At 41.9% G+C, this 27749-nt stretch overlaps 1 protein-coding gene across 2 annotated transcripts; it reads left to right on the top strand.

The window, feature by feature from the left end:
• Window positions 1-1315: 1315 nt before the first annotated feature.
• On the top strand, window positions 1316-27569 carry LOC101162663 (adhesion G protein-coupled receptor E5). 2 transcript variants are annotated; one of them, XM_004066347.5, is made up of 17 exons: window positions 1316-1761; window positions 13617-13652; window positions 13853-13999; window positions 14083-14202; window positions 15098-15241; window positions 16075-16118; window positions 16305-16415; window positions 16858-17011; window positions 17864-17983; window positions 18070-18263; window positions 18398-18565; window positions 19798-19992; window positions 21746-21963; window positions 22042-22200; window positions 22688-22856; window positions 23121-23219; window positions 25907-27569. In XM_004066347.5, exons 1-17 carry the CDS (start codon window positions 1731-1733, stop codon window positions 25946-25948), a joined length of 2151 nt encoding a protein of 716 aa, XP_004066395.1. In that variant the 5' UTR covers window positions 1316-1730; the 3' UTR covers window positions 25949-27569. The 2 variants fall into 2 exon arrangements, with proteins under 2 accessions (XP_004066395.1, XP_078805586.1); XM_078949460.1 differs by lacking the exons at window positions 1316-1761; window positions 13617-13652; window positions 13853-13999; window positions 14083-14202 and adding an exon at window positions 14526-14687 and having other exon boundaries at window positions 15102-15241.
• Window positions 27570-27749: the final 180 nt, after the last annotated feature.

Below are 27749 nucleotides of genomic sequence, written 5' to 3' on the forward strand. Positions count from 1 at the left end.
GGATGTATATGATCATATATTACCTTTGGCACACTAAAGAACAATATTTTTAAAAAGAAATATGAGTTATATATTTATAGCTATTTTTTTCACCCGGAAGTAAGAAGACTGTATCTCCGAGGCTCCGCCTTTAGCTCCTTGTGGGTGGCACCTGTTTCATGAGGTCATCCTGGAGTCGGCCTGAACAGCTCGTCTGCATTTCTCCCACAAAACAAACAACATCCTTTCTGTCTCCCTAACCCCTAAAAAACTATATAGTGCAGCACTATCTAGTGCCCTGAATTGTAAAAGCATTTGAGACACCATGCTCACTACTTGTTTTCTCAAACGGCGAATGTGGCGTCATGGATTTAATTTAATGGATACGAATGTTTGCAAGAATTATTTATGAGCCCACTGTCTTCTAATGTTAAAAACCTTGATGGTTTATACATTTTAAATTTTTTTAAATAGAAAAAATGTCTCTGTCACAATGCATTGTGGTCTATGTTTGCCATGATAGTGAGCATCGATGCACACTGGTTTTTCAGAGACTTCTGGGAAATTTCTAGGACACTGGATTTTGGAATTGTAGATTCAGACAGAACTAGAAAATGGTAGACGCGCTATCTAGTGAGTAAGGAAGGAATTCTGACACAACTTATGGGATTTTGGCTTCTTGGAGCCAGCTTGCAGTTCCTGTTTGGAGCCAGGGGGCGGGGCCACTCAGTCCAGTTTTATGCCACTACCATGAAGGAATGGGTCTCCATGGAAGTGATTCTGTGGCATAATTAAAAATAAAAGTCAAAACCAGAAATGCTTTTTAATTTTCAAAATGAAGCTGCATCAAATGACTCAAAATTAAAAGTAAAAATCAATACTTCAAAATGATTTTTCATTTTCTACTTAAAATGCGCTTATTCTGTGTCATAATTAAAACGAAAATGCAAAGAGGGGATTGCAGTTTCATTTTAAGTTTGAGTCAAAAGATGCAGCTTCGTTTTGAAAATGGAAAAGCATTTCTGGTTTTGACTTTTATTTTTAATTATGCCACAGAATTGCTTCCATAGATCTCTGGTCTGTTGAGGAGCAGCTTGTATTCAGAGGGAAAGTTTGGTCAAATGTTGTGACGTTGGAGGATTGGACTACAGAAAGTATTCAGTCACCGGGTCATTCGGTGTTTTCTTTGCTGCCAGTCCGGGGGGGGGGGGGGCAGACAGACAGCCGGTGTGGAAATGGGTGAATACTGAGCATACCGACCAGGCAGACGGGGAGGGGAGCTGATAAAACGTTACCGGCGGCACCGAGTAGCCCCCCAGTCCGGCCTCCCCCCGCTGGTTCAAACCCGTGTACCGGTGAGTGACAGGACTGCCGGGACACATTAGAGAAAGCGAGACCGACCGGAGCGGAGCGACAGACCGCGAGGGTCAGTGAAGCGGCGCGAGGGAGGGAGGCGGGGGGAGGAGGAGGAGGAGGAGAGTCCCGGCGAGGCGGGATCCCCCCCCCCCCCCACCGGAGTCTGAGGAGGAAGAAAGGCGGCGACGGTTCACTGTTTCCCACCACTTGCAGTCCCCTACCGTAGGATTACTCTACAGAACCGGAGCCTCTTCACCTCCGCGCTTTCCCGTGGATTACGTCATCAGGAGACGGTGATTCGGGGACCGGCACATTTTTTTTGTATTTCATTCCAAGTTCATCATCTTTATTAAAAATTAAAAAAAAATCAGTCCTGTCTGCTCTCAAAACCAAACATGGGGAATACAAGGGAACTATTCTTTCTTGGTAAGTTTATTATCATTATTTTTTTTTCCTTTTTTTTTTCTCTGCCCGCGTTCGTGTGTGCGGGCGCGTGCGCCAAAAACTGAAGGAGAAACCAAAAGTAGAGTTTCTAAACACTTTAGCTGAAATAAAAATGATGGTTTGTTTTGTGCTAAAACGAGTTTCTCTGTCAGTTCTTCGAGTTTTGTTCTCACTCTCAACACCGACGTTTGTGTTGAACCTGAGTTCAACTTTTAAAACAATAATTAATGAACATAAAATAAACCAACAGGGACCAGTCTGAAGCATGATGGGCGTCAAAGCTCATCCAAAACTAAAAACTAAAAATGTTGACACATGTACTACAAAGAGAAAATCAAAATCCTCAAATATATACTCATATAGATATATAAATTATGGTTTAACATTTTTTTTAAACATCATTCATATCATCGTTTGTGGTTGAAGATACAATTCACAGTCGATTTCGCTTCACGATCCGATCCTCTGAGCAAAAATGGATCCAGATCCTCATATTCAAAACTTCCAGCAGTGAGACTCAGACAGAAATTCCTGCTACTGAACAGTGAAGTTTTCCAGATTCTTGGATTCCTTCATCAAGTGGAAATGAAATACGTGTCCAAATTAGTGCTCCAGGAAAACTTGTGATTTAGGATATTAGTGATCAATGTTTTGATGACGACTTAACTTGCAAAAGATGAACAAATAGCAAAACAACTAAATGCATAATTTGTATTTCACTGCAACAGTTTAAGAGTCAATATAACTTAAATTATACTCCAAATGAGCCTCGTCTACAGCATCTAACATTAAAGGTCAATGATGTAAAGGAGTCCATCCCATTGGTAAAATGCATAAAGTTGTTTTTATCAGTTTAAGACTTCAAGCTACCATAGGATTGTTTTAACCATTTATCCCAGTTTTTGCGGACTTTTGCGATATGCGTATTGTTCAGCTTGAAATTGTGAAAACGATAAATGTGCGATTTATTGCAGGCCTCGTACAAACAAACAAGTAAACAAGAATCAATGTCAAATTCATTCACATTTTAGTTTCCTACAGTTCAGCCCACTGTTGTTGTTGTTTTTTATTCTAATGTATATGATTTTATTAATAGAACACATAGATTCACAAAAAACAACTTTATTTATTACTCTAATTGCTCCTTTTTAAAGTTTAGGTATTAGATCAATATTTTCTGAAGATATTTCTCCAAATGTTCCTACAATACAGGAAGTATGGTAGAATTATTGTTGAATATAGAACATACAAGCATGTTTGACTCCATTATTTGGTTTTTGTGGATGATACCTTTAAATATTTTGGTTTTCATATATTCAACATGTTGTTTACAACTAAGCTGATGGTTTCTAACGAATCCAAGGAAGTTTGATTCATAAACATGTTCAATCTCTATACCATCAAAATTAGGTTTTATAGCATCATTTGCTCTATGCGTACCAAAAACCACAAGTTTTGTTTTCCTTTTATTCAAAGGCCCTCTCCGACTAAAATAGTGTGTTTAACATGTTCGTGTGATGACTTTAGGCCCTGAGGCTCTTTGGGAGGCTTTTCCACAGGCGAGGTCCATGAAAACGGAATGAAGCCTCGCGGTTTGTTTCAGTTCTGACTTTTGGAATAACCAAAAGGCCTGCACCAGAGCAGCTCAATACTCAAACTTTAAAATAATATCAGATAGATATGACGACCCAAGACCATCAAAACATTTATAAATCATCAAAAAATCTTTGAAATCAATTCTGAATCGCACAGGGAGCCAATGCGTGGAAATGCGTGTCATGTGTTCCCGCCCCCCTGGTCATCGTCAGACCGTGTGCGGTTTGATATCCTTCTTCTGGGAAGACCAGAGAGCGGGGAGTTACAATAATCTAGCCTGCTAGAAATAAAAGCATGCGTTAGCACCTCAGTGTTGGCAAGAGAGGAAAATGGGCGGAGTCTGGCTATGTTTGTAAGATGATAGAGTCCTGTTTTTGTTATATTTTTCAATTTGTGGAGTAAAATTCATTTTATTGTCAAAAATAAAACCCAGGTTTTGCACACACTGAGGAGTTTTATAATTGGTTTAGTTTTGATAAAACAATCTCCGTCTTGTCTTCAGAACCAATCAGTAAAACTTCTGTTTTGTCCAGGTTGAGCTGTAGGAAGTTCTCTGCCATCCATGACTTCATGTCTAAAATACAGTTCAAAATAACCTTTACTGACTTTTCACTCTCAGGAGACACAGCAATGTAGAGTTGTGTGTCATCAGCATAGCTATGAAAACAAACACCATGCCTTTGGATGACATCCCCAAGTAGAAGCATATAGAGATTAAAAAGTAGTGGGCCTAAGATTGATCCTTGGGGGACCCCACAATTGATTTTATAAGCATCTGAGAAGCATGTATCCATACTTACAAAAAATATTCAACCTGTGAGATAGGAGTAAAACCAGTTAAGAGCAGTACCAGAGAGACTGGTAAGACTCGTAAGTACGTGATCTACTGGATCAAATGCAGAGCTCAGATCCAGTAGTACCAGGACTGAGAGTTTCTGAGAGTCCAGGTTACGTATTAAATCATTTATTATTTTGAGAAGGGCTGTCTCTGTACCCTGGTCTGTCCTAAAACCCAGTAGATATTTTTCATGGATTATTTCTATTTTGTAAATGTGTTTAGTTGGACAAAAACAGTTTTTACTCAAAAACGGTGAGTGGTCGTTTGTTATGAAAGGTGTTGGGATCTAAAGGACTCTTTGTCAGACGAGGCCTCATCACTACTGTTTTAAAGGCAGCGGGGAAGACGCCTGTCTGAAGAGAGTCATATACTATATTTAAAAGGTCAAAGTCGACAAAGTCATAAAATGTTCTTAACAGCGATGTGGGGATTGGGTCTAAGAGACAGGTGGATGGCTTTAACGGAGAGAAAACTCAACCAAGTGCATCACAGCATCAACCAGGACAAAACTTTCCAGTGTTTCATCAGATAAATACAATGCTATAGAATTGTTAAAATAATAACTTTTTGAGTTAAAAGGTTAGATCTCACAGCATTGATTTTACTCCTGAACTGGCCTGCGAAACTCTCACATGTAGCATCTAATGCTGTTAATTTCTCCATTGGATTTTGACTTCCTAGTACCAATAGGTACTTCCTGTTTGGAATGCGAGGAGGGAGGGGTTGCTCAGTCCAGTTCTCTTGTACAACCTGTGGGTGTGAGGGGCTGTAAGCTAGCAGGAGATGATGGGAAATGAAGGCAGGTTTACTTCCATGCCAACAGTACCGCCTACAGCTTAGACTGAATTTCTGATGAACTTCTGCCGCTCTGCAGAAACTATGTCATAGAAAACGACCCAGGTTTTTAAATTTTGGGTAAAAACGGTATTTTCATAATGAAAAGACCACTGGGAATGCTTTGGCAATAGATCAAAAGATGATAGAAGTGAGACTTGAAAAATAACTTATTTTCAAACAAAATTAAAGATTTTAATAACTTCTTTTCTATCTCTTAAGTTAATTGAATAATGTCTTGACCTGAACAATGTATTTTATATAATCTGCAAAAATAAGTCAAATGTTGTTTTTTTTGTGTTATTTTTTGGAGCAATACGTATTTTTCCTGAGTTTTATAGAAGCCAGCACAGAGTTAGTCCTTTTTAACATGGGAGTTGGATTAAAACCCCCCCACTTGAGTTATTTTTATTTGAGTTTTTCAGTGCGTTTTAGTTGTAACGTGTACTATACCAGGAGGGGAAAACTTGCTGGGTTGTCTCGGTTACGGCACTTGTGCTTTCCGCTGTGGTTGGCTGTGGATTGAGGTCAGGGAGCCTACTGCGCATTTGAAACCTCAGCAGACGCTCGCCTGTCAGCAGGATGCCAGCCTCGTTCAGCAAAATCCAGTTTCAATTCTGTGTGACGACACATCACTGGACAATGCTTGGAGAACTCCATCTGAGAAAGAAATCCACCTTCAAGGGTCAACCGTTGACCCTGTGGCCTAAGGGGCATGCGGCAAAGCTCCCCATTGAGACAAACATCAAGATGTTGAGATATATAAGCTCCTAGACATTTTTCATTCAATTCTTTTCCAGGTGTCAAAAATCCTTCACATGGTAAACTGCTGAAAAATGTCATTTTGATGCGTCCATAATGAAAACTCTGTGATGGTTTGTTGAAGGGTTTGTTCTTAACAGACTCTGTCCAAAGATAATGGTGGTTTTGGTGTTTTTGACATGTTCTTGGGCATTTTTCTCGTGATGGAGGACACAGATAAAGAAGATTTGGATTAAAACTGTGTTTCTTACTATTTGTTTAAATTGGGGTGAATCAGGAGCAGATGAAAAAAGGCAGTTTCAGAAAGATTGTAGTTATGTACAAACGACAACCAGCTGATCACAGGCTCCCTGCTCTGCTCCATTCTGATGCAGACCAATAGATTCATGAACGTCTTTGTTTTCCTGGTCTACGGGGGGTACAGTTGGGCTCTAAACTAGCAAGAGAGTGTCAACAAAGGGTTGATGGGAAATAAAGGAAAGCTCTCTCAGTGCCCAGAGTCCCGCCCACAACTCAGAGGTAAATTTCTAAAGAAACCCTGCTTCTCTGCAGAAAGGATGTCATAGAAAAAGACAGAGATTCTTTATATTTTTGCTAAAAACGGCATCATCATAATGAAAAGACCACTGTGAACACGTTTGCAATAGATCAATAGATGATTGGAGGGGGAGTCAGGGTTATTTCTGTTATATATTCACAAGATTTCTTGTTTTTTTGTCTGCAGATGTCTGTCCAGGCTTGCCCCTGTTGTAGTTCCTGTTTGACAATCTTTAATGAGGAGAGATGTTCAAGGCCCATATCTCTATTCAGCTACGATCTTTAGACTTTTAAGTTCTTTGTCGTCTCAAGCGTTCAGGATAGGGTACTTTTGTGTAAGAACGTTTTTTTTTCTCCTTTGCCTTTTATTAAATGTATTAAGCACTTTGGCTAACCTAACATTTTTTCACTTTGAGAAAAGTTACTCAACAGAACATACATTTTTGTAATTTCCAGTATTTATTTTTGATCAGTTTTTAGCATTGAACCCATAAATAGATTCATGTTATCTTTAACTGAAAAGGTCAAAGTTAAAAAAATATATTTCTTTCTTTTTTGGTTTATTTCTGAACTGAAGCTGTTTGAAAAAAATGTTCAGCTAAAGTACATTTCTACTAAACAAACAACGTATCTTTCATAAAGCACGTCCTAAACGACCTATAAAAAGGTGAACATCGTGTTGCTCAATGGCTGGGCACTTCTTAAGAAGTGGTTTATGACCTAGAACAAATCTAAAAAATGGGTCAGGGGGAATTTGGCAGCTGGCCTTTTACACTGATGATCATTTAATTTAGCAGGATGTGAGCAATTACGGAAACATTTGTGTAGCATAATTAAAAATAAAAGTCAAAACCAGAAATGCTTTTTCATTTTCAAAATGAAAAAGCATTTTTTGACTCAAAATTAAAAAGAAAAAGCAATCCACCAAAATGCTTTTTCATTTTCTACTTCAACACTGCTTATTCTGTCATTTAATTAAAATGATAATAAAAATGGTATTTGACATTTCATCTTCACAAAGTTCTCTGGTAAATGTGTAGAAAAATTCATTTAGAAATGTCTAATTTGACAATTAAGATGGATTAACAGAAATGCTTTTTCATTTCCACTTAATAACCGCTTATTCTGTGTCATAATTAAAATGAAAATGTAAAGACAGTATTTCATTTTCATTTTCACATCCACCCTGCGAACAGAATATCTCAATTGAATAAGCATTTCCAGCGGGGAGGGGGGGCGATGACGTCAGTGCTCTCCGTGTGCCCGGCTGCTAACAGACACATGCTAGCATTAGTGTAGCTTTGTGTTAGCACCAGTGAAGACGGCTTTGTGACGGTTGTGAACTTCTGATGATTTTACACAGCTTCTCAGGACTACGTAGCAGCATTTCCGCCTTTCGTGGTCCTCCTTCAGACGCACCGCGGTTCGTCGATGCTTCCCCCAGACTAGCTTTGTCTTTGGACCTCGGCCTAGCGCGCTCGCGAAGCCCCGTGATCCGAAGCTCTGGATCGCCGAAGGCGGAAATACTGCGACGATCTGAGAAACCATCATATGAATTTGTGTTTCCAGTGGTGTCCAGACAAAATAAAGGATGATGTAATTCCCACATGTTTACATCCTAGATGCTCATTGCGGCATTTTGGAGTTTGGAGTTCCTCCACGGCTAATGTTTTAGCACGTATTAGCCTAATGCTAACTCTTCTTTCGGGTCCTTGCAGCCAAGAAAACAGCACTGGCAGCACAGGTTTAAAAAATGATGAGTGAGCAGACCCTTAATAAGAATCACAACAGTAATAAAAGCACATTTAGAAGATGATCTCCTGCTGCTTCCTGTGATTCTGCTGTTGGAGGACAACTGGAGCCCCATCGACAGCTTTAGCAGATTACCGTTTGCTGGTTAGACCAACACGCACTGACGTCATCGCCCCCTCCCCCCTGGAAATGGTAATTCAAATTGAACTATGCGACACTATTCGCACGGTGGATGTGAAAATAAAAATCCAATCCTGTCTTTGCATATTAGTTTTAATTATGACACAAAATAAGCGATGTTTAAGTAGAAAATGAAAAAGCATTTTTGATTTTTCATTTTAATTTTGATTCATTTGATGCAGCTTCATTTTGAAAATGAAAAAGCATTTCTGTTAATCCATTTTAATGATCAAATTAGACATTTCTAAATGAATTTTGCTACACATTTACCAGAGAACTTTTTGAAAATGAAATGTCAAAAACCATTTTCCTTATCATTTTAATTAAATGACAGAACAGGAAAAAGAAAAAGCGGTTTGGCGGATTGCTTTTTCTTTTTAATTTTGAGTCAAAAACTGCAGCTTCATTTAGAAAATGTTTATATGTACATTTCTGTTGGAGCTTCTGTAGAGAAATCATGTTAGGCTGTGTGGTGTTAACAATCACTGGTTTATCATTTCACTGATACTTTTACAGTATGTGAACCGTATCAGATTATTGAATATCTTTATTATTGTATTTCTATACAATTATGTCTAAATGGGTAAACAGAGTAAATTAGAAATAATTGATGATACATAGCACCATTTTTTTTAACTAAACCAGTTGGTTAAGTGCAGGAAACCAGGATTTGGTTCCCAGGGGCAAAATGACATGTTAATGGGGGCATTTACCATAACAATGGTCAGATGTAACGTAATCCACTGAGGGTATTTGGGGAAGAACCTTAATGCTACTGCCTGCCTCATAACAGATGAGAGAAACGCATGTCATGACGGTGTGTGTGTTTATGGCCACAACGGTGTGCGGGCGTCACCCGCACACCGTTGTTGCCATGAATCAACCGCCGTGCTTCAGCGCCTCTCTAAGGCCAGCCTATTTGTAGATTCTCGACTCGCCTTTGTCGCCATCATGTTGATAAAAATCTCTGGCAGACGCAGCAAATGGCTGAACTCCCATCCAGCTGGTAGAGTTTGCTGTTTTGCAATAATAACAGAAACTCCCCTTTAGATTTAAATCAGTGACAAACACGGTTCTCTGTGTCTGGAACATTTCCAGAAGTTGTGAGAAGATGCTGCTTACAAGAAGAAGAAAAAGGCAGAACTGCATTTATTCGGAATATGACTGTAAACGAGTGAATTAGATAAAAATCCTCTGTTACCTTTGGATTACACCTCCGTCACAGACGGGCTTTCTGTGCTCGGAGTGTAGAAAAAGCAGCAGGAGGAGGGGCAGAAAGGGACATAAAAGACACAAAAGACCCCCGGTGAAAGCAGTGTCCGCTGTCTGGTCAATGAAGTCCGTTTAGTGGAGCTTCAAGTTACTTTGTATAGACGCCTTGTTTCCTTCTCCACATATTTCGTCATACATGGAGGCGATTTCTCACAGCCCCCCCTGTCTAACGCTGGCGGTTTGGCCTGCGGCAGAAACAGAAGCTCCAGCCGTCCTCACACAACAACAACGACAACCTCATTGTGGTCAAAGACAGATGAGCACAGCCTGGACATTTTCAACATTGTGTTTGCTTCAGTTTGATTCCTACCTCAGCTGGTGAAAATACTACTGACCTGCATCCGTTTAGAGACTGTGTGTTTAAAAAAACACATCTAGAATAACGAAGTACTACCCACAAAACTAGAACACTGGTGTTACTCAGCTCATGCTGATTCTGCTGGTTCAGCTGTCTGGAACGCCACATCCTCGGTTCAGGTTGTGAGATTCACCACAGCAGTTGAAAGCATTGCATAAACTGCTCCTCAAATAGTTCATCTGGTTTTTAAAGTAAGGGTTGTAGATTTGTGTTGTTACAGCATTGACTTTCAAGGGTTTTATGTTGTTACTGAAAACATTTTGAAAGAAGCTTGGCTGTGTAATCTGCTTCCTCTGCGTGTTTGGGTGAGAATTGCGCAGTTCGGGATGGACTTTTAGTGAAACTTCCTTAGTTTGTTCTGTTTTCAATATTCCCCCCCTGTCAGTCACACCAGGTTTAGGTCGATCCTCCGTATATTTAAGGGTCTGGTTTTCAGTTCTTTATTGTCATCAGGTCATCTTCCGGTTTCTTCATGGGTTTAAGGTTATTTATTAAATGCTAATGGTTCTACCTGGTCTCCTGCATGTTGGCCCTACACCACCAGTTCCTGACCGTTTGTTGTTTGAAACATTTACTTTTGTCTAAATGTAAATTCATTCATACTAAGCAGAAACGTAAAGGCACCAGTTATTAGAGAGAAGTTTTCTGTATCTTTTTATCAAAGTCATGTTGGAAAATATTTGGTTGCAAAGATTTTAAAACAAAACTCCTCAACTTAAAAATTAAAAATGACAACAACATTTTTTACAAAAACAATTTAACCCATTAATCATGACCCACTGAATCCCTTTTGGGATGGTGGGGTTGCTGGAGCCTATCCCAGCTACTTGTGCGTGGGGGCGGGGTCCACCCTGAACAGGTCACCAGTCTGTTGCAGGGCGTCCATGAACCTAGGGGGAATTTAGAGACACCAAGGAACCCATGAAGCATGTTTTTGGACTGTGGGAGGAGGACTCCAAACAGAAGGAACCCAGCTGGGATTTGGACCAGCGCCTTCTCAATGAAAGGCGAGAGTGCTTACCACTACACCACAGTGCAGCCCGCCCACTAACCCTAACTCTAAACAGAGCTACAAGAAATGTAAAAATATGTGCAAACATGTCATTCTTAACAGTCTCGTATCTTTGTTTGTTTTTTATGTCAATTAAATGTTTTAAGTCTTCTTGGCTTTGGCCTTTGGACCCCCCCCCCCCCCCCCGTTCCATCTTCTTATGTTGTTGTTGTTGTTTTTTTTTAATATTGATTCCTATGACAACCTCATTGGAGTCCTCGCCGGACGAATCTTTCCATTCAATCCTCCACTTCTAGGGCCAGACGTTCCACCTCTACTGGTTCTCTTTCTTCACTTAATTTTCCTCTGACAGCTCTATGGAGTCTGGATTGTTTTTCCCCACAATGGATGGACAAAAGTCACACTTTTGTCTAATTTTCTGTTAAACATGAACCTTTTAGCTGCTCTGTAGCAAGAAATGAGACTTGGGCTAAAGACCAATCTTTGGTTAGCAGTGTCTAACATATTTTGTTTTGTCCTTCTTTGTTATCAATGGTAGAGATTTCTATTGTATGTACCATTGTATTCAGATAACAATAATAATAATAATAATGATAATAATAATAATAATAATAATGGATTAGATTTATCTGTGCTCAAAGCACTTACAATGTATCCATTATGCATTCGCTCCTCATTCATACTGTACTTGGTGATGGTAACTGCTAATGTAGCCTCAGATGGAGACAATATGTGGTTTCCATGTGGTTTCCAGCTCCTGGACCTTTCAGTGGTTTTGTTGCCTTCTGGGTTTTAGAGTTTCCTAGGCACCGTTGCTTTACTTCACAGCAGAACTTTTAGAACTGCAGCTTCGGTCAAATTGGTGTGAGGCCCGTTGAGATAACCATAGTTGTAATATCGGGTTACATGAATAACCGACGTTTCACCTCTTATCCAAGAGGCTTTGTCGATTGACAAGGCCTCTTGGATTAGAGAGAAACGTCTTCTGACTTTTAAAACTAAGTCCAGATGACAGCCCCTAAACCTACTATGTTGCCATAGAAATGTTGACTGAGAACGACTTAATCAATCATTAATCAATCACTTCTTACTGAGGACATCTGGCTCCAACATGGCAGCATCCATAAAGCAAAATAATGGCGTTTGAATTGATTTAGTTGGAGCCAGACGTAAACCATTTCCCATTGAGGATGTCATACTCCCTCACTCCAGTTCTCACATACAGTCAACAATTTTAAGAATCTCATCACACTAGTTTTTTTTCTTTGTACATCCGTAACAAATGAAATCCCTTATTGTTTTAAATGGCTACATCAAAGCTAGGGATGCCGCATTTCTCGGTTTAAAACCAAACCATATGGTACATCAATGAACCAAATGGTGGGGAATTGAATGGTTGCATCTCTAAAATTTAAAAAACTCAAACATTCCACTACAATGAGTAAAAAGGTCACCAGTGGTGTTGTTGACCTTTGTACGGCTTTCACAGGATTCTCACAGGTGGTTTAGCAGAGATTTTTTACACTGATTGTCCTTCCTGACACAAGCCTGCATTTTATGCGGGCTGGGGACCGGCACAGGGGGATCCAGACTTGGGTCTCCTTGTGGCTACATAGTTAGGGAGTAGTGTGAAGGGTCTTACTCTAGGGCCCACATTGGATGATGGTCATTGTTGCGCTCCCTGGGAATTGAAACCTAACTTCCCATGTAAGTCCTGTACTTAACTGAACCAACTGAGCTACAGTATTCAGGCGCTTACAGGTCACCAAGACATCCGTTATTCCAGTCATCAGTGTATGGGGCGAGAAACTATCAAAAGGAAAAGTATGCAAGAAGACAAGTTGTCCACAAATTAATACTTTGTGCACAACTTTGCAAAAAACAATAAATGCAGCATTTGTTTTTACGTTTGACACGTCTGCTGTGATTACGACTTTTCCTTGTCTTGAATACGAAGTTTCTGCTGTTAACTGTCAAAAATAGTCTCTGTCAGACTCTAGACTAGCAGAAACGAATGGCACACTGAATATCTGTTGGAAGGCTGTTGCTACCAAAACGGAGAATGGCAAATTTCATGAACCACCTGAAACGGAGGCCCTTAGTTGTTAGGGAGAAGTACAAGAAGTAGGAGGGTCAAAGGGCAGTGATGCCCAGTTCAGTTAGTCTGTTTAGTTACAGTTTTAGTATTATCCTATTGAATTCTAAGCATTTATTATCCTTTTTTATTGTATGTTTACCTTACAATACCAGTATGAAGACCATTGAGACGACTGTTGTGAATTTGGGCTATACACATAAAATTGAATAGAATTGAATTCTCTCTACTGGAGGCTCAAGTTAGTGGCAACTCTCAAGACACCTGCCGCGCTGCCTAACAAGTATTTTACAGCTTGTTTTTAGTTGCACTTTAGATTGAGGAGTACTACCTGGAAGGGATTTAAGTTTGGGGAACCCATGATTGAAGAGCTGTGATCCTACAACAGAAATGCCAATTGAAAATGGTGACTACATAAACGATCCATTCCGGATCTGAACAAAGAGCTTTTCCTTTAAGACCCCTCATCATTATCAAACACCCGCAGAACTTCCTCAGGTCTACTCGGAGACTTTCTTTGTGTTGTTGGATGCAGTAAATTCCAACTCTGGGACAAAGCTTAGCCATTGGTAGTAATTTGTATTTCTTCTGTCTTTTATAGGGTTGGCCTGTTTGATGATAAAATGCAACAAATGTGGTAAGTGTCTGATTTTTTGTAATTAACTAATAATTCTTCTCACTAAAACGAATAAAACTTGAGACATAATAGATGGGACCTGTGTGACGGTATTATAGTCAAAGCGTTTGCAGGCTTTTGATTGCTCAAAGACGGCAAAAGAACGCACATGTGTACGTCACTGATGACTCTTTACCATGTGATTCTGTTCAAACTTGAAGAAATCAACGAGTGTGACGATCAAAAAGTATGTGGGGACAACGCCGTCTGCTTCAACACACCAGGCAGTTACTACTGTCAGTGCAGGGAGGGCTTTGAAAACAAGTATGGGGCAAAAAATTTCACAGCAGTAAAGGGACATTGCTTAGGTGAGAGTCTGAAAGGTTTGCAAACATACCTGACTGTTGATGTTGAAGTGTCTCTTAACTCTTCCTTTACTGTTTTTTGTCAGATATAAATGAGTGTTATAAAGACAAAACCATCTGTGGCCCTTTGGCTCAGTGCAAGAATCAGATGGGGAACTACAGCTGCATCTGCAGTTATGGATATGACTCCAGTAGAAACTGCATAGGTTGGTTTTTATTCCTTTTTCTCCTGTGTCCTTTTGTTATGGATGTGCTTTTTTGTTCATGAAACTCCCACATTAGTTTACACAGATAAAAAATAAAGAGTCGGAGGAATCATTTTTACGAGGAATTGATGCTTCAGAGAAATAGAGATCTAAACACGTTCTTGTGAAAGAATGAGAACAGAAATGTTCGGATAATTTCTGTGGAGCAGACAACATATCGGCCTGTTACTTCTTTAGGCCTTAGTCAGATGCACCTGTTCGGGGGGTTGACCCTTACGGCGATGCAGGTTTTTGGGTTGTCCGTGTCCGAGTCTTGTAGTTCCCTTAAGGGTCCTCGTACGGCCACCTCAACGGACGTTATGAAAATGGAACGTACCATTGTCATGCCTGTGGCAAGTGCATTGTGAAGTATTTATAAGGATAATGGAAGTTTCACGCACTTGTGATGTACGGGTGATGCTGTCGTACGGCGTCCTCAGTAAGGCGTGAGTTCTGCCTCCTAACTGACCGCACAAATGCTGCGCACAAACGTAAGGCGTTGGTGCCCGTAGACGCCCGCAGCACGTTCCCCGTGAACAGCACTTACTGGCTCCTCGCGGCGTGCACAGGATTTGGTGTTTTGAAAATGAAAAATCTGTACAACACACCTGCGTCTCACCTACTTCACCCTCACGTGTTGTAGAAGTCTTACGACCTGTAGATTGCAGCATAACCGACAGATTTCCTCTACTGTCTACCATCTTGATATTTCGTGCGTGACCCTAGAGGTTTTCCTGTTTTTCGAATACTTGTAGTGGTTCCGTAGACCACAAATGTGACTTGACAGATTTCTTTCTGTCAGGAATTGGTCTCGTTCCATTTTAGTCTGGATTTTAACTTTTAACCTTTGGCACAGATAGAGATGAATGCAAGGAAGCTGCAGCCAAAGAGGAGCTCATCTGTGGAGAAAAGGGAACCTGCAGGAACGTCAATGGGAATTATTGGTGTGATTGTGCAGAAGGGTATTCCAGTTATGGCAATAAACAGACTCCATGCTCAAGTGAGTAGACAAAACCTTCTCAAATGAAATGCACATGTGAATACTTTTCTCCTAGTCAGGGATGGGCAAACCTTTTGACTTGTGGGCCACAAAAGGTTCTGAAATGTGACTTGTGGGCCGGACCAGGAGCAGATGCATGAAATGTTTTGGTAACCCAGCTCATAAGAGGAAGAAATAACATCTAATCTGGTCAAAATATGCCTTCATTTTAATAGAAAATTGCTATATTCATGTATTTCGAAGCAGAACTTTTTTTTAATTTAAAAACGGTGGTTTGTTTTCAGTTTGTTGCCAATTTCACCGATGAGTTGATGTCCCTCGGGGAAAAACGCAAACTTAGAGAAATACTGACTTCGTGTGGTGTTGGAAAGATCGCAAAAATGACTCGAAAAACACAGATGAACGTCAGAAAAACAACAAATCTTCCCACAGCTTATGAATGCAGACTAAACAAAGGTCAATGTTTTTCTGTAGCGCAGCATCTATGGGGAGCCACTGAAATTACATGGAAATAAAACATGATTAAGACTTACCAGTATCATAGATTCCCGTTTGGCGGCCAATTTAGATTGTTTAATGGGCCACATGTGGCCCCCGGGTCGTAGTTGCCCAGCCCTGCTCCTAGTGGTAGTTTCGTGTTTGTCAGAGGTCCTGAATGTTCACAAAAATCTGAAGTACAACAGTTTTGCAGAATGGAGGAAAAGGGAAGCATCGTCTGCTGTTAGTCATCTTTTTTTCTGTGGATGGGATTCATCTCCAGACCAACAGAAGTTGTATTTAGTGTCACGGTCAGCCGATGTTGAAATAACAAATGTTGGGTTTGTTTGATCCAGAGCTCAACTGTGATGGCTTCAGCGCTGATGGAGGACCTTCACTGGTAAGTCCAGAGTTTTCTTTACCTATGGAAATAAAACCCACTCGGTTCTTTTATCAAGATCTAGACTTAAAGAAATAACTTGCTTTATAGTCTCCGATCATCAGACAAGCTTAAAGAGCTTGTAGGTCTACTCTTCATCAGCTTTCCTCTTTAGGAAGTTCAGCAGTTTATCCGTCTTTTTTGCAGTCGCTCCAAGGTCTGGCTGAGATAGAGTCCATGATGAGGAACAGCTGCTTGGCTCTGTCCAGTTCAAGCGCTGCTGGGGAGGGAAGGCCGGATGGAAACACGCTGCTTGAGGTCAGAAAAGATACAAAAGACTTACACGTGTGGAGCATGTGGTAGCAACAAAGTCACAAGTTCCTGTCGTCATTTCAAAGGTCCATTTATACGACTTTCATTGAAAAGCACACTTCCTGTTAGGAGAAGTGCAGGTAGAACTTGGTTTGTCAGGAGGATGGCAGGGATCTGCAGGTGGAAAGGTATTTTTCTAAAAGCATAGGAAGAAAAGAAAAAAACATCGTGTCAAGAGGCCGTCTCACATGTCATTCATGCCAGGAGCTGGTTTGGAACTTGAAGTCTCAAATTAGATTCCCTACTTTTTTCTTTATCCATAAATCTCAACAAAAGAGAAAGTGAAACAATAAAACCCCAGACGTTAAAGTACAAGTGGAAGTAAGGACATTTTGAAGACCTACTCTAACTTTTAGGTCTCAATGTTCCCCTTTTACGTCATCAACAGAAACTTTTAACAGCAACCGAGCAGGTCCTGTCTCCAAGACCTCTGACTGACAGCAAAAGTGTGACCAGGCTGCTCGCAACGGTGGAGCGCTCCATTTTACTGATCGGTCCTCAGCTCAAAGGCAACAGCACCAACATGGAGACGACGGAGACCGGTAAGACGCCGCAATAGAGGAGCCAACCATCGCTCTGTGGAAGACCCGAGAAAGGGCTTTTTCTTCTTGGATTATCAAATCTTTACGATCAAACCTTAGGCTGTGTTCACATTTGGTTCTCAAAGTGAGCCAGAGTTTGTTTCCCCCGATAATCCGGAACCAATCTTCAGTCTGAATACATGTTCAGTCTGGGACCAGGCTCTTGGACCCGTCTTTGGAGGTGGTCTTGGTTCGTTTCCAATCAAACTAAGTTCGGTTTGCTCTGAGATGCCCCAGTCTGAATAGGCTCAGTGCTCAGAGCAGAACGAATGGACCAAAACAGCCGCCATAGCCAGGTATTAGGGGATGTAAACACAGGAGTGGAGCAACAATGAGACAGAGCGGCTCAATGAAATTTGGTCGGATGAATTCAGGCTCATTAAAAAAATGTTTTCATTGCTTCTCTCACTGTTTGAATCAGTGAACTATCCCGACAAGGACTTCCAATATTCTTTCTCTAGTTGTGTGGCCCCGCCCTCATAGATCATGGCCAATGAGTGAACAGATCTTTAGTCTTTGTGGTTTTGTTTACAAGCTTTGGTTGGAAACAGAAATCTCCGGTAGGCGCCACTCTGAATACAGACCAAACCCAAGGTTCAGGACCCACTGAGTATCGCAGTCTAAAAACCCCCCTAGTCTGAGGGTTTTTGGGTTGTCTGGTCCGTGGAGTAAAAGCGCTCTACAACCTTAAAATGTCACCACTCGTCCACCGTACAGATTTCCCATTTTCCCCCACTGGCAGCCCAAATCCACCTGTGACTCAGGCACAAGGCTGAAGGTTTCAGACGCCACTGTTTATCTTGTCTTTGACAGATGTGCAGATCAAGGTTCAAAGAGGTAGAACCCGACCAACTGGACCGATCCATTTGACCACGGGAAATGCCAGCCTCAGCACTGACTGGGAAACAGCAGCAGGAATGGGAACGTACCCTGGTAACACCTTAGGCTCTTCTTTCTACCCATGAGTATCAGTGAGCATCCTAAACGTCTTTCTGTTGGTGTGTTGTGTGCTTTATCAGGTTTCGCTTTGGCAGCGCTGCTGAGCTACAAGAAGCTTGAAGGTTCTGTGAATGGATCGTTTGAGGAGCTTGAAGAGCAGGAAGGCTCAGGACCGTCCTTCCAGGTCTTCTCCAGAGTTGTTTCAGTTGTAGTCTCCAATCCGTCCACTCAGAACTTGAGTCGCTCCGTCTACATCACCCTCAGACATCTGCAGGTAATAAATGTCCGGTCTCCCAGTCTGCTGTGTTTCTGAACTTCTGTTGTCAAACTAAAAACAGTCATTAAAGCTGTTCAGCCATCTCCTTACCCAGAGGGTGACGACTCAGACGTGTTGGGTTTGACGTTTAGGACATGGAGGAGTCCCTGGAGCTGCGGTACAAGTGTGCATACTGGAAGGAGAGCGGCGCCTGGTCCACAGATGGTTGCCGCCAGCACCAGTCCAACAAAACGCACACAGTTTGTGTTTGCAGCCATTTGAGCAGCTTTGCTGTGCTGATGGCCCTTTACCCACTAGAGGTGAGCAGACGCCTTCAGAAGGGTTTCCCCCCAAAGGCCACATCATACAACATGCAAGACGGCTTTTTATCTAGGAGTGTCAAATTACAGACAAATTGGTGCGTTATTTCTCAATCTCATTTTTAATCTATAACTATTGTCATCTTCTCAAAAATAAAAATAAAGGTCCAACGCTTAACCTGCATGAACGTTTTAGGTGAACTCGGCTGAAAATGCATCTTACAATTTTTAACAATGCACATGTCCGTGTACCGCCGTGTACCGCCGTGTACGCCGTGTACTGCCGCGGCGCGCGCCACTGTGACGTCGCCAATGTCCGACTTTGCAGTTCTTCACAAAAAAAGCCACAACGTCACAGCTGTTAGCTATAATGTAAGGATAAAGCCGGGCGAGGAGTTTATCATAAATAAATGGGGTCCATGGATCACCAGACCCCCTGTTGTTGTAAAAACAAAGGTTGAAGGTCCGTTCTATTTGGAAAAACCCTTTCACTGTGTCACAACGTCCCAAATTTAAATAAAAACATCTTAAAATTAGGCTTTTTACAGTGATTTTTAGGCTAAAAACAATTAGAAATATATATATATTCTATTGATTAATTACAAATTGCACAACCTAATGAATTGCATGACAGCACTATTTCGTCGTGCTTGACAACAATGCAGTTTACTTACAGTATTAGCGGTGCAACGGTTCACTTTCTGCACGATTTGATTAAAACCTCGATATTTCTTTCTTTCTTACTTTCTTTGTTCATTTTCCTTCCTTTCATGAAGCATCAGGAACCGAATCACGTAAAGATTTGGGTTTTACCAAACAACAACAGAGTCAGAGAAATCTTTTTTAAATTTGCTAATAAGAATAATGAAGAAGACTTTCATTTGGCTCCTGCTAATCCTGGTGGAATCCACCAAATGATAAATCCAGTTTGACTCGGTGAACATCCTGGTGTGCAGTCGGGATGCAGAGGTTCACTTCCCCCACAGTTCGCTTCCATGTTGTAACAAACGGCTCAGTGTCAAACCCAGAACTCTGGCATTCCCAGGACTTATGTATTTTATGTCAAGACCATCGATTTTTCTCAAATCTGCGCCGAGCGGTTTTCAGAGATAAAACGCCAAATGAAATCTGTCTTTGTGGCTTGCTGGTAAACGACGTAAGGATCATATTTTGGTCGATCAGAAATGCTCGACGCTTTGGCGTCACTGAAACGTTGTTTTCTTCTTTTCCAGCCTAATTTTGAACTGGAGCTGCTGACCAAGATTGGGTTGGGCGTGTCCCTGCTATGTCTGGCTTTAAGCATCTTTACATTCAGGTTTTGCCGCTCCATACAAGGGACTCGCACCACCATCCATTTGCACTTGTGCATTTGCCTCTTCATGGCGGACCTCTTCTTCCTGGCTGGGATTTCACAAGTTAAACCTGAGGTGAGGGAAAGCGGTCTGTGCTTCAGTTGTGAGTTCACAGCAACATGGTGGATGACAAGTTAAAAGCAAAGCTTTGTGTTTCTACTTAACCGGCTCTGAGTGACTCTCAGTGGTTGTGAAATAGGAATCCTTTGGACCCACTGTAATGCGTTAGCCTGTATATCCTATTTCAGTTTAAATGCAGCAGTCAGAAGTTCAAAATGCTGCTAGCATCTTATGAACTGCTAGCTGTCGTGACTAAAACATTCATAGCAGACCTGCAGCTTTTCAGCTTTAAGGTCAGATAATCTGGATGTCAGTGCAGGATTTCACCTTTTTGCTCCTGCAGATCCTTTCTGAGGGTTGTGTCTAATAGTAAATGACTCCTTTAAGGGCCTATATCATGCAAAATCAACCTTTGAAGTGTTTTATAATCTTCATTCCTCATAAAAAACAAACCACAAAGCAGTTTTTTGATCCGTGGTTCCTCTAAAAACCTGCTCTCCGAGCACCAGCCCCTCCCAACCCATGAAAAGGAGCGGGTCCTCACATTGTGATGTCACAAAGTGACGGTCCGAAGCCTTCTGCAGACCGCGTACCGTAACAAAGCCCCCCCCCCCCCCCCCCCCCCCCCACCTGCAAACAGGAAGCTACGAGTCCAGCTGCTCAAAGACGTGTTCGCTGGTGTGGAGCAGCAGGTTCTTTCCAACAGCCACAGATCTTTTTACAAAGGGGGTTGTGGTCAAATCTCTCTAAAGAATAATGACGGACACACTTATGAGGGAAAAGAAACGTGAAGCCCCAGAAGATCTCCACGCTACGTAGTTTGTCCCAGTGGGGCTACCGTAGGGTGACGTCATCATCAGTGTCAGGCCCCGAACACTCGTTGAACAGTTTTGGTACCTACAGCGAGTTGGAAAATGAGCTGCTGAAATACCTCAGATTTCATGAAAAAGGTGTTCTCTAGTGTTCCAAAGGTAGTTTATGTTTTCATACATGTGGACGTAGTTTACTCTGAAGGCCTTCTGTGTTGCTATCAGTTTATCAGGAGCTAAAGTGCCAGCTTGTTTTTGGAATGTACTGAATGTTTTCAGAAGAAAGCATGAGGGTGTGGGGGGATCCGCTTTGGAAACGAGAGATTCTCCAGACATTTTTAGACTAGATGAGAAACCCACAGTGTGGGATGGTTGGGTGCTGTGGGTTAAGGCTGTGGAAAGTTCCTCTATGCTAATTACTTTTTTTTTGGATTTGAGTGTAAAAATAATTTACATTTATATTCCAAAACATGCATTGAATGTCCTGAAATCCATTTTTAAGGTTTTGTTTTAATCCTACATGTTTGTCTGTCTACAAATGTATTTTAAACATTCTATATCGAGGAGAATAATAAGAGCAAATCCCTTTAGGGGCTAAACTCTGTCATGATGTGGGTTCAACCAACAGGAAGGAAGTTTGCTCACATTTAAAGGTATGCAAAGGCTGTGGGTTCAAATGGATGTGAGTAGTTCCTGGTGACGGATCGGGTCAAAGGACGGAGCTCCAGCTCCACTGTTTGCTTTAAATGAAGGAAGTGGTCGAGGGGGGGGGGCTTTTATTTCTGCAGCAAGGACAGAATATGAGCGTATACATGGATATAGTTTACTTAAATAAAGCATGGTATAAAACATCAGCAAAGGATCAGATACTTCATACTTTTCCGTGTTTATGGGTGTAAATCAGCCGTGTGGTCTCTTCATCACAGAGGTCTGTGTTTCCTTTCCGTTTTGCCTGACAGGCCGGCTGCAGGTTTGTGGCGGCGATGCTGCATTTCTTCTTTTTGGCCGTGTTCACCTGGATGCTGCTGGAAGGGGTGCAGCTGTACCGAATGGTCGTCCTGGTGTTCAACGCCACGATGCGGCCGCTCTACATGTACGCCATGGGTTACGGGACGCCCCTCCTCATCGTCCTGGTGTCCGCGTGCAGCAGACCCAAGGGCTACGGCACAGAGCAGCAGTGAGTTTCTGACGAAGACTGCACACGCCCACGGCGAAGGTCGACCCGCTGACGTGACGGCGTGCTCTCTGTCCACAGCTGCTGGCTGTCCCTGGAGGACGGCCTCATCTGGAGCTTCTTCGGCCCGGTGTGCTTCATCATTCTTGTCAACGTTGTTTTCTTCATCTTCACTGTTTGGAAGCTGGCCCAGAAGTTCTCCAGCCTCAACCCGGACCTCTCCAGCCTGCACAAGATTCGGTCAGTGTGAAGGCATGCTGGGCGTTAGTGTTGGGAGTAGTGTCCGCCCACACAACCAGACTTCCATTGGCGTTCCTAAGTGCGTCTCTGCGCAGCCAAAACCCGAACCAGCAGCTCCTTCAGCAGCTTCTCCTCCGTCGTTTCAATAAACGCCTGCAAATGCTTCACCTGCTGACTTTAGAGTTCCTGATCTTCCCTTTCAGTGGTAAACGTACATAATAATACGTTTCATGTATTAATATCGGCGCTGACATGCACCGTCCAGCAAAGCTTTGCTAAAAAATGCCTTTTTAAATGAATCCTTTCTTTTTCTACGTCACTTTCTTTTCCGTCTGATTTGATAAAAACATGAAAAGTTGCTTCTTTTGGTTCTTTAGCGACTTGTTTTCTGTGTTGCTTTTTTCTTTGTGTCTGTTTTTTTTTTTCCAGACAGACTGGAAGCATCTGATGATCTAATGCTCCCCCCCCCATCCTGTCCTCCCTGCAGGGCTTTCACAGTGACCGCCATCGCACAGATGTGCATCCTGGGGCTGATGTGGGTGTTCGGCGCCTTCCTCTTCCAGGAGGGAACGGCGGTGGTGGCCTACATCTTTACCGTCCTCAACAGCCTGCAGGGGGCTCTGATTTTCGTCATGCACTGCCTGCTGTCTAAACAGGTGAGACGCAGCCTCACAACGCTTAATCAACGTAAACATTGGCGTCAGGTTTTAACCCCTTGTGCTGTCTTGGGGGGTCCAGATGACCCCACTCCCAGCGTTAACGTGCCTCCGAGGCACGTTAACGCTGGGAGTGGGGTCATCTGGACCCCACTCCCAGCGTTAATGTGAGGCACAAGGGTTAAAAAAGTGAAGGAGGCTAAGTTCACGTTGCAGTAAAGGCCTCAAACGAGTGTTTTCCAATGGCGCTGCTGCCCTCTACAGGTCAGAGAGGAGTATGCGCTCCTGTTCTCCTGCATCTGCACGCCGCAAAAGAGATACTCGGACTTCAGCAGCACCAACCCCTCCAGCAGTCAGTCCCAGGTAGGACTCTAGTTTGGTGTCTAGAAGTACAAATGATAACTATGGAAGAGTTTCTGTAGCATAATTAAAAATAAAAGTCAACACCAGAAATGCTTTTTCACTTTCAAAATGAAGCGGCAATTGTTGACTCAAAATCAAGAAGCAATCCGCCTTGAAGGATTGATTTTTGATTTTATTTTTGAGTCATTTGATGTAGTTACATCGGGAAAATGAAATGTCAAATTCCATTTTCTTGATCATTTTAATTAAGTGACAGAATAAGCAGTGATGAAGAAGGAAAAGGAAAAGCGGATTGCTTTTTCAAACGCAGCTTCATTTTGAAAATGAAAAAGCAATCCTGGTATTGACTTTTATTTGTAATTATACCATGGTCTGGGTGAATACTAATTCTGATTGGCTGCTGGGTGTGCATTAAAAAGTGATAATCTACAGTGATAACCGCACGCCTAAAAAAGTAGTTCCGGTCACGTAGCTTAAATGTTCTGTATCACTGCTCTGACTTCTTTATCTTCATCATCCGGACAAAACCAAGCAGTCAGAGGAGAACTTTGTCTCTGATCTGATGCTTTATTTAACACACCGTGATCATCAGCATAGATATATGTTTCCTTTCCTGCTGCAGTCGATGTCCGCGACAATGCGCCGCACCACATAAGAAATTTGTGAAAAAAGTGATCCAAACCGAAAAAATAACAAGAATAAATTACAAAAAACTGATTGAATATTTATTTCCTTTGTAAGCGACCATGGTATAAGCAGGTTAAAGGCCTTCATAGTGTGCATTAACGGTGTGCACTAATTTCTGATAATGCACCGGGCATTGACCCCTTACTTATGCTACAGCAATGCTTCCATAGATATCAGGTAAACGTAATGAAATATACACAACATGCATAGACCATTTAATAATATGTAAGTTAAATAGTCACATGTTTTATTGAAAGGTCCTTTATAGTTAGTCACTTATACTTTTCTACCTAGCGATCCCTCCATTGTTCATTTGTGAAGTTCTGGCAGCTGAGAGGACAGGTCCTACAGTGTACACCACAGACCAAACTGGACGTTACACCATCGAAGTGTGAATCCGGAACCGCTGCTACACTTCTTCTCAGTCGCTTCGGTTCATTTCTCACCTCAGTATTGAAGTCTGCATCAGCGCTGAGGCGTTGCTCAAAAACACGTTCAAAGTGAAAGTGAAGACGGCGCTATAAACCATGGATGGCATTTAGAAAACTACAATCCAAGTCAACACTTTGACACTTTTGCATCCTCCTCCAGCCCCCCTGTGATGCTATCCTTTCTGTCGTAAACATGGTAAATATTTACAGTACAGTAATGAAATCCTTTATTTCTTTACCGTGACACTACAACACGATGCTACAGAAATCTGAGCTCCAGTGAAATGTACGTCTACATGTAAACGTTAGCTGGTCGCGTCCCACTGGAAGTCTCTGGTATGGCTATGATGGTAACCATGGAAACACTTCCCACAATTCTAGGATAGACGTACAAAACGTTTGACACGTTCAACAAGTTTGCTTTCACTGAAATGAAGATAATTGTTTTCATGAACAGACACGATCGAATGTTTAATGGCTGCATGTTCAAAAGCATTTGCGATTGGATGAAAGGATCGCGACACCACCACTAGGTGGCGCCCAAAAGGCTGTTGTGCAAAGTGGAATTCTGTTGGGAGAAATGCACCAGACGGCATTATAACGCACTTCTGGTCTTCTGGTCTCCTGTTTGAAAAAACTGAAATTCAAATCCACGTTAGAAACCATCTGAGCGGAAGTTTGACGTCTTTGTGTCTCTGTGGTGACGTCCAAAGTGGTCCTGGGGCTTTAAGACCTTCTGGATATGGATCCATGTTCAAGCAGACAAACCCGTCAGAACTATTGGAAAAGCTCCGACTCTGTTCATCCGTTTCTGTTCATGACCCGAAGAAAACATGCAGTCTGAGCCGTGGAAGGAAACCTCATCAGACAGAACCTTTCATCTCTTCATCACCATGGAGTGAGCTACAGACAAACGCGTCTTCTGAACGCCGTGTCCAACAGCCACTACATACATGTCCTCATATTGAACGGATGAAAACGTCTCAGACGTGAATCTAATTGTGAAATGTTCACAGATGTATCAGGAATGAACCACGTTAAAACCATGGAAGAAGTAGAATAAACGGCACAAAGAACACGTGAACCAACGTAGAACATAAACCGTGTGATTATTCTGCTGTTTATCTGCAATTTATTAGTGATTCATGCATCAATGATGTCATTGTAACGTGATTTGTGCGCCGTATACGTGACATAAAGTTCTACATCTGTGGGTCATGCATGAAAAGTCTGTTAGACAAACGTGGAACGGTCGAGGAAAGACACACATTTCTGTACGCATCTCACAAAAATCACACAAAACTGTAATTTACGTAGAGAATGATTGAGATTAAATTCAGATATATGCGTATTAACTACATAAACGGCATCATTTTCAACCGAACAGCTGTGAGACACGGCCGATTCATGAAAGTGACAGCAGAAACAGACGGATGATGAGGAGACGTTGTGTGTTTTCTCCTCATTTTGAGCTGCGTTCTAAAACGACCGGTCAGCCTCTGCAGCAGATCCGGTGACAGGAAAAGAGGCTTCCACTTTTCTAAGATGTCCTGTGTTTTGTGTCTTCAGGGATACCGTAGCGGACAGCACACAGGAGAATCTCATATATGAAGAGTCGACTTTCCATCGGCTCGGACCGAAACATGAAAACCCTCCGACTGTAATGGATGTTTGATATTTTGGAAAGTCTTAAAGATGAATTTAGGACGGGACGGATCTACGATCAACCTGTTCATGCTGATCATGATAGACTTCAAATTCCTGTGGTTTCTACTTTTGCATCTTAAAGTTTTTTCTTTTTTGAGGTTGTATTTTTATTATGTTATTCAACAAACGGGAAAATTGTTAAGGTATATTTTGGTTATTATAGTTTTTTTATTTATAATGTCTGTAAATCTATAGAGCATATGGAGAAAAAAAAGATTTTGATATTTACTTTGTGGTACCTAGAGATATAAGCTGCTGAAACACACAGATCCACTGTTATTGAGCCTCATCACAGTTCAGACTGGGACCATCAAAGTGTGTCGTCTTATCCCCCAGTCACCTGTGATGAGGCGTGTTTGCTGTTTCCGTAGCAACAGTCCGATCGTTGTAAAGCTGTTTGGTGGATTCCTGGATCCGCTCCGAGCTCGGACAGGATAAGCTCTGCTCCCTTCAAGGTCCAGAAAAAGCTTCACGTTTGTGGATCTGTGTATCACACGCTGCCAAACAGAATCGCACTTTACAACACGCCAATGTTTCCGTCTGACCTTCGCTTCTATTGAACCTTTTTGAGACGAATGCAAAGAAAACTAGAAGGAGCTGCAATTCCAGAAGAACATGCAGGGTTGATGCTACACTGCTGAATGAAAAATAAAGAAAGAAACGATCAAAGTTTACCTTAAATAAAGTGAAAACAGCACAATAACAATAAAGATATGTTTGTGAAAAATGCTAGAGCCGGTTATCGAACCAGTGAGCTTCTGCAGCGAGGATCCCCCATTTATTTCAACGGAGGCAGAAATCCTGGAATATTCGGAAAAGTTCAAGGGTTTGAAGGAGCAAAAGTCACAGCTGGAAAAAGCTGAAAGAGCTGAACATTAGAATAGTTGAACAATTGAAATAAGAAAGAGACAAAAAGTGGAGGAAGATACTAGAATAAAGAAATAGAAACAGGAAAACGATGGTTGAATACTTTATAGCATTCAACCATTGAATTCTTATAGCTTTATCGCATTCGTTTCTGGACTTCCTGCAGTTCTGAGCTGCTCTTCTGTTGCTTTGCTTTTATTTTCACTTCCGTATGGAAAGTTTGAATTATTGCTAAATATCACGGAGAAGACGGTTCCACGGAAAACAGCGCCGCCCGCTGATGAGCCTTCAGCTTCCTGCTCACAGGTTGGGTTGATCAGACGTGTTTCGGGTTTTTGTTGGGGCCGTTTGGCGTCTCATAGCGTCTGTGAAGGCAGTTTTGCAGAAAGAGAGGCTGACTTTGCATTTGACAGCACTTTTGTGAAAAAGACAGCCGGTCACCCACTCCCCCCCGTCTGCCGTACGTCTACCAGACAGCTTGTTCTACAGACGTCCGTCCTCGACATGATGTCACCGTTTTTGTTTGAACCGGTGATCTTAAAGAATTAGAATTTGTGTTTTGGTTTATTTTATAAGTTCCTTATTGTGTTGTTGAAATATCTGTATTTGGTACAGCTTTTTGTTCTGAACCTTTAATAAAGCTTCCACTCTGACTGAACATCTTCTGTCTGCCGGTGTTTTCTGGATCCTTAAGGGGGGTTTAGCTCCACTTTTGAAGGTAAAACTGAGGTTTACTGGGAAAAAATAATTTTAAGGAACTTTGTCTGCTCCTGGTGGAAACACGGCTCCTCCGAAGTGGCAATAATACCGATGATTCCCCAGCAGGTTATGATAAAAG

This window comes from Oryzias latipes, chromosome 1 (genome assembly GCF_053564925.1).
Source record: "Oryzias latipes strain Hd-rR chromosome 1, Olatipes_Hd-rR_3.1".
Taxonomy (NCBI): domain Eukaryota; kingdom Metazoa; phylum Chordata; class Actinopteri; order Beloniformes; family Adrianichthyidae; genus Oryzias; species Oryzias latipes.

Coding starts and splice junctions, on each gene's coding strand:
- LOC101162663 (XM_004066347.5), top strand. CDS start 1,731: ATGGGGAATACAAGGGAACTATTCTTTCTTG. Junction 13,653..13,852: donor GATAAAATGCAACAAATGTG/GTAAGTGTCTGA, acceptor TCAAACTTGAAG/AAATCAACGAGTGTGACGAT. Junction 15,242..16,074: donor TAAACAGACTCCATGCTCAA/GTGAGTAGACAA, acceptor TGTTTGATCCAG/AGCTCAACTGTGATGGCTTC.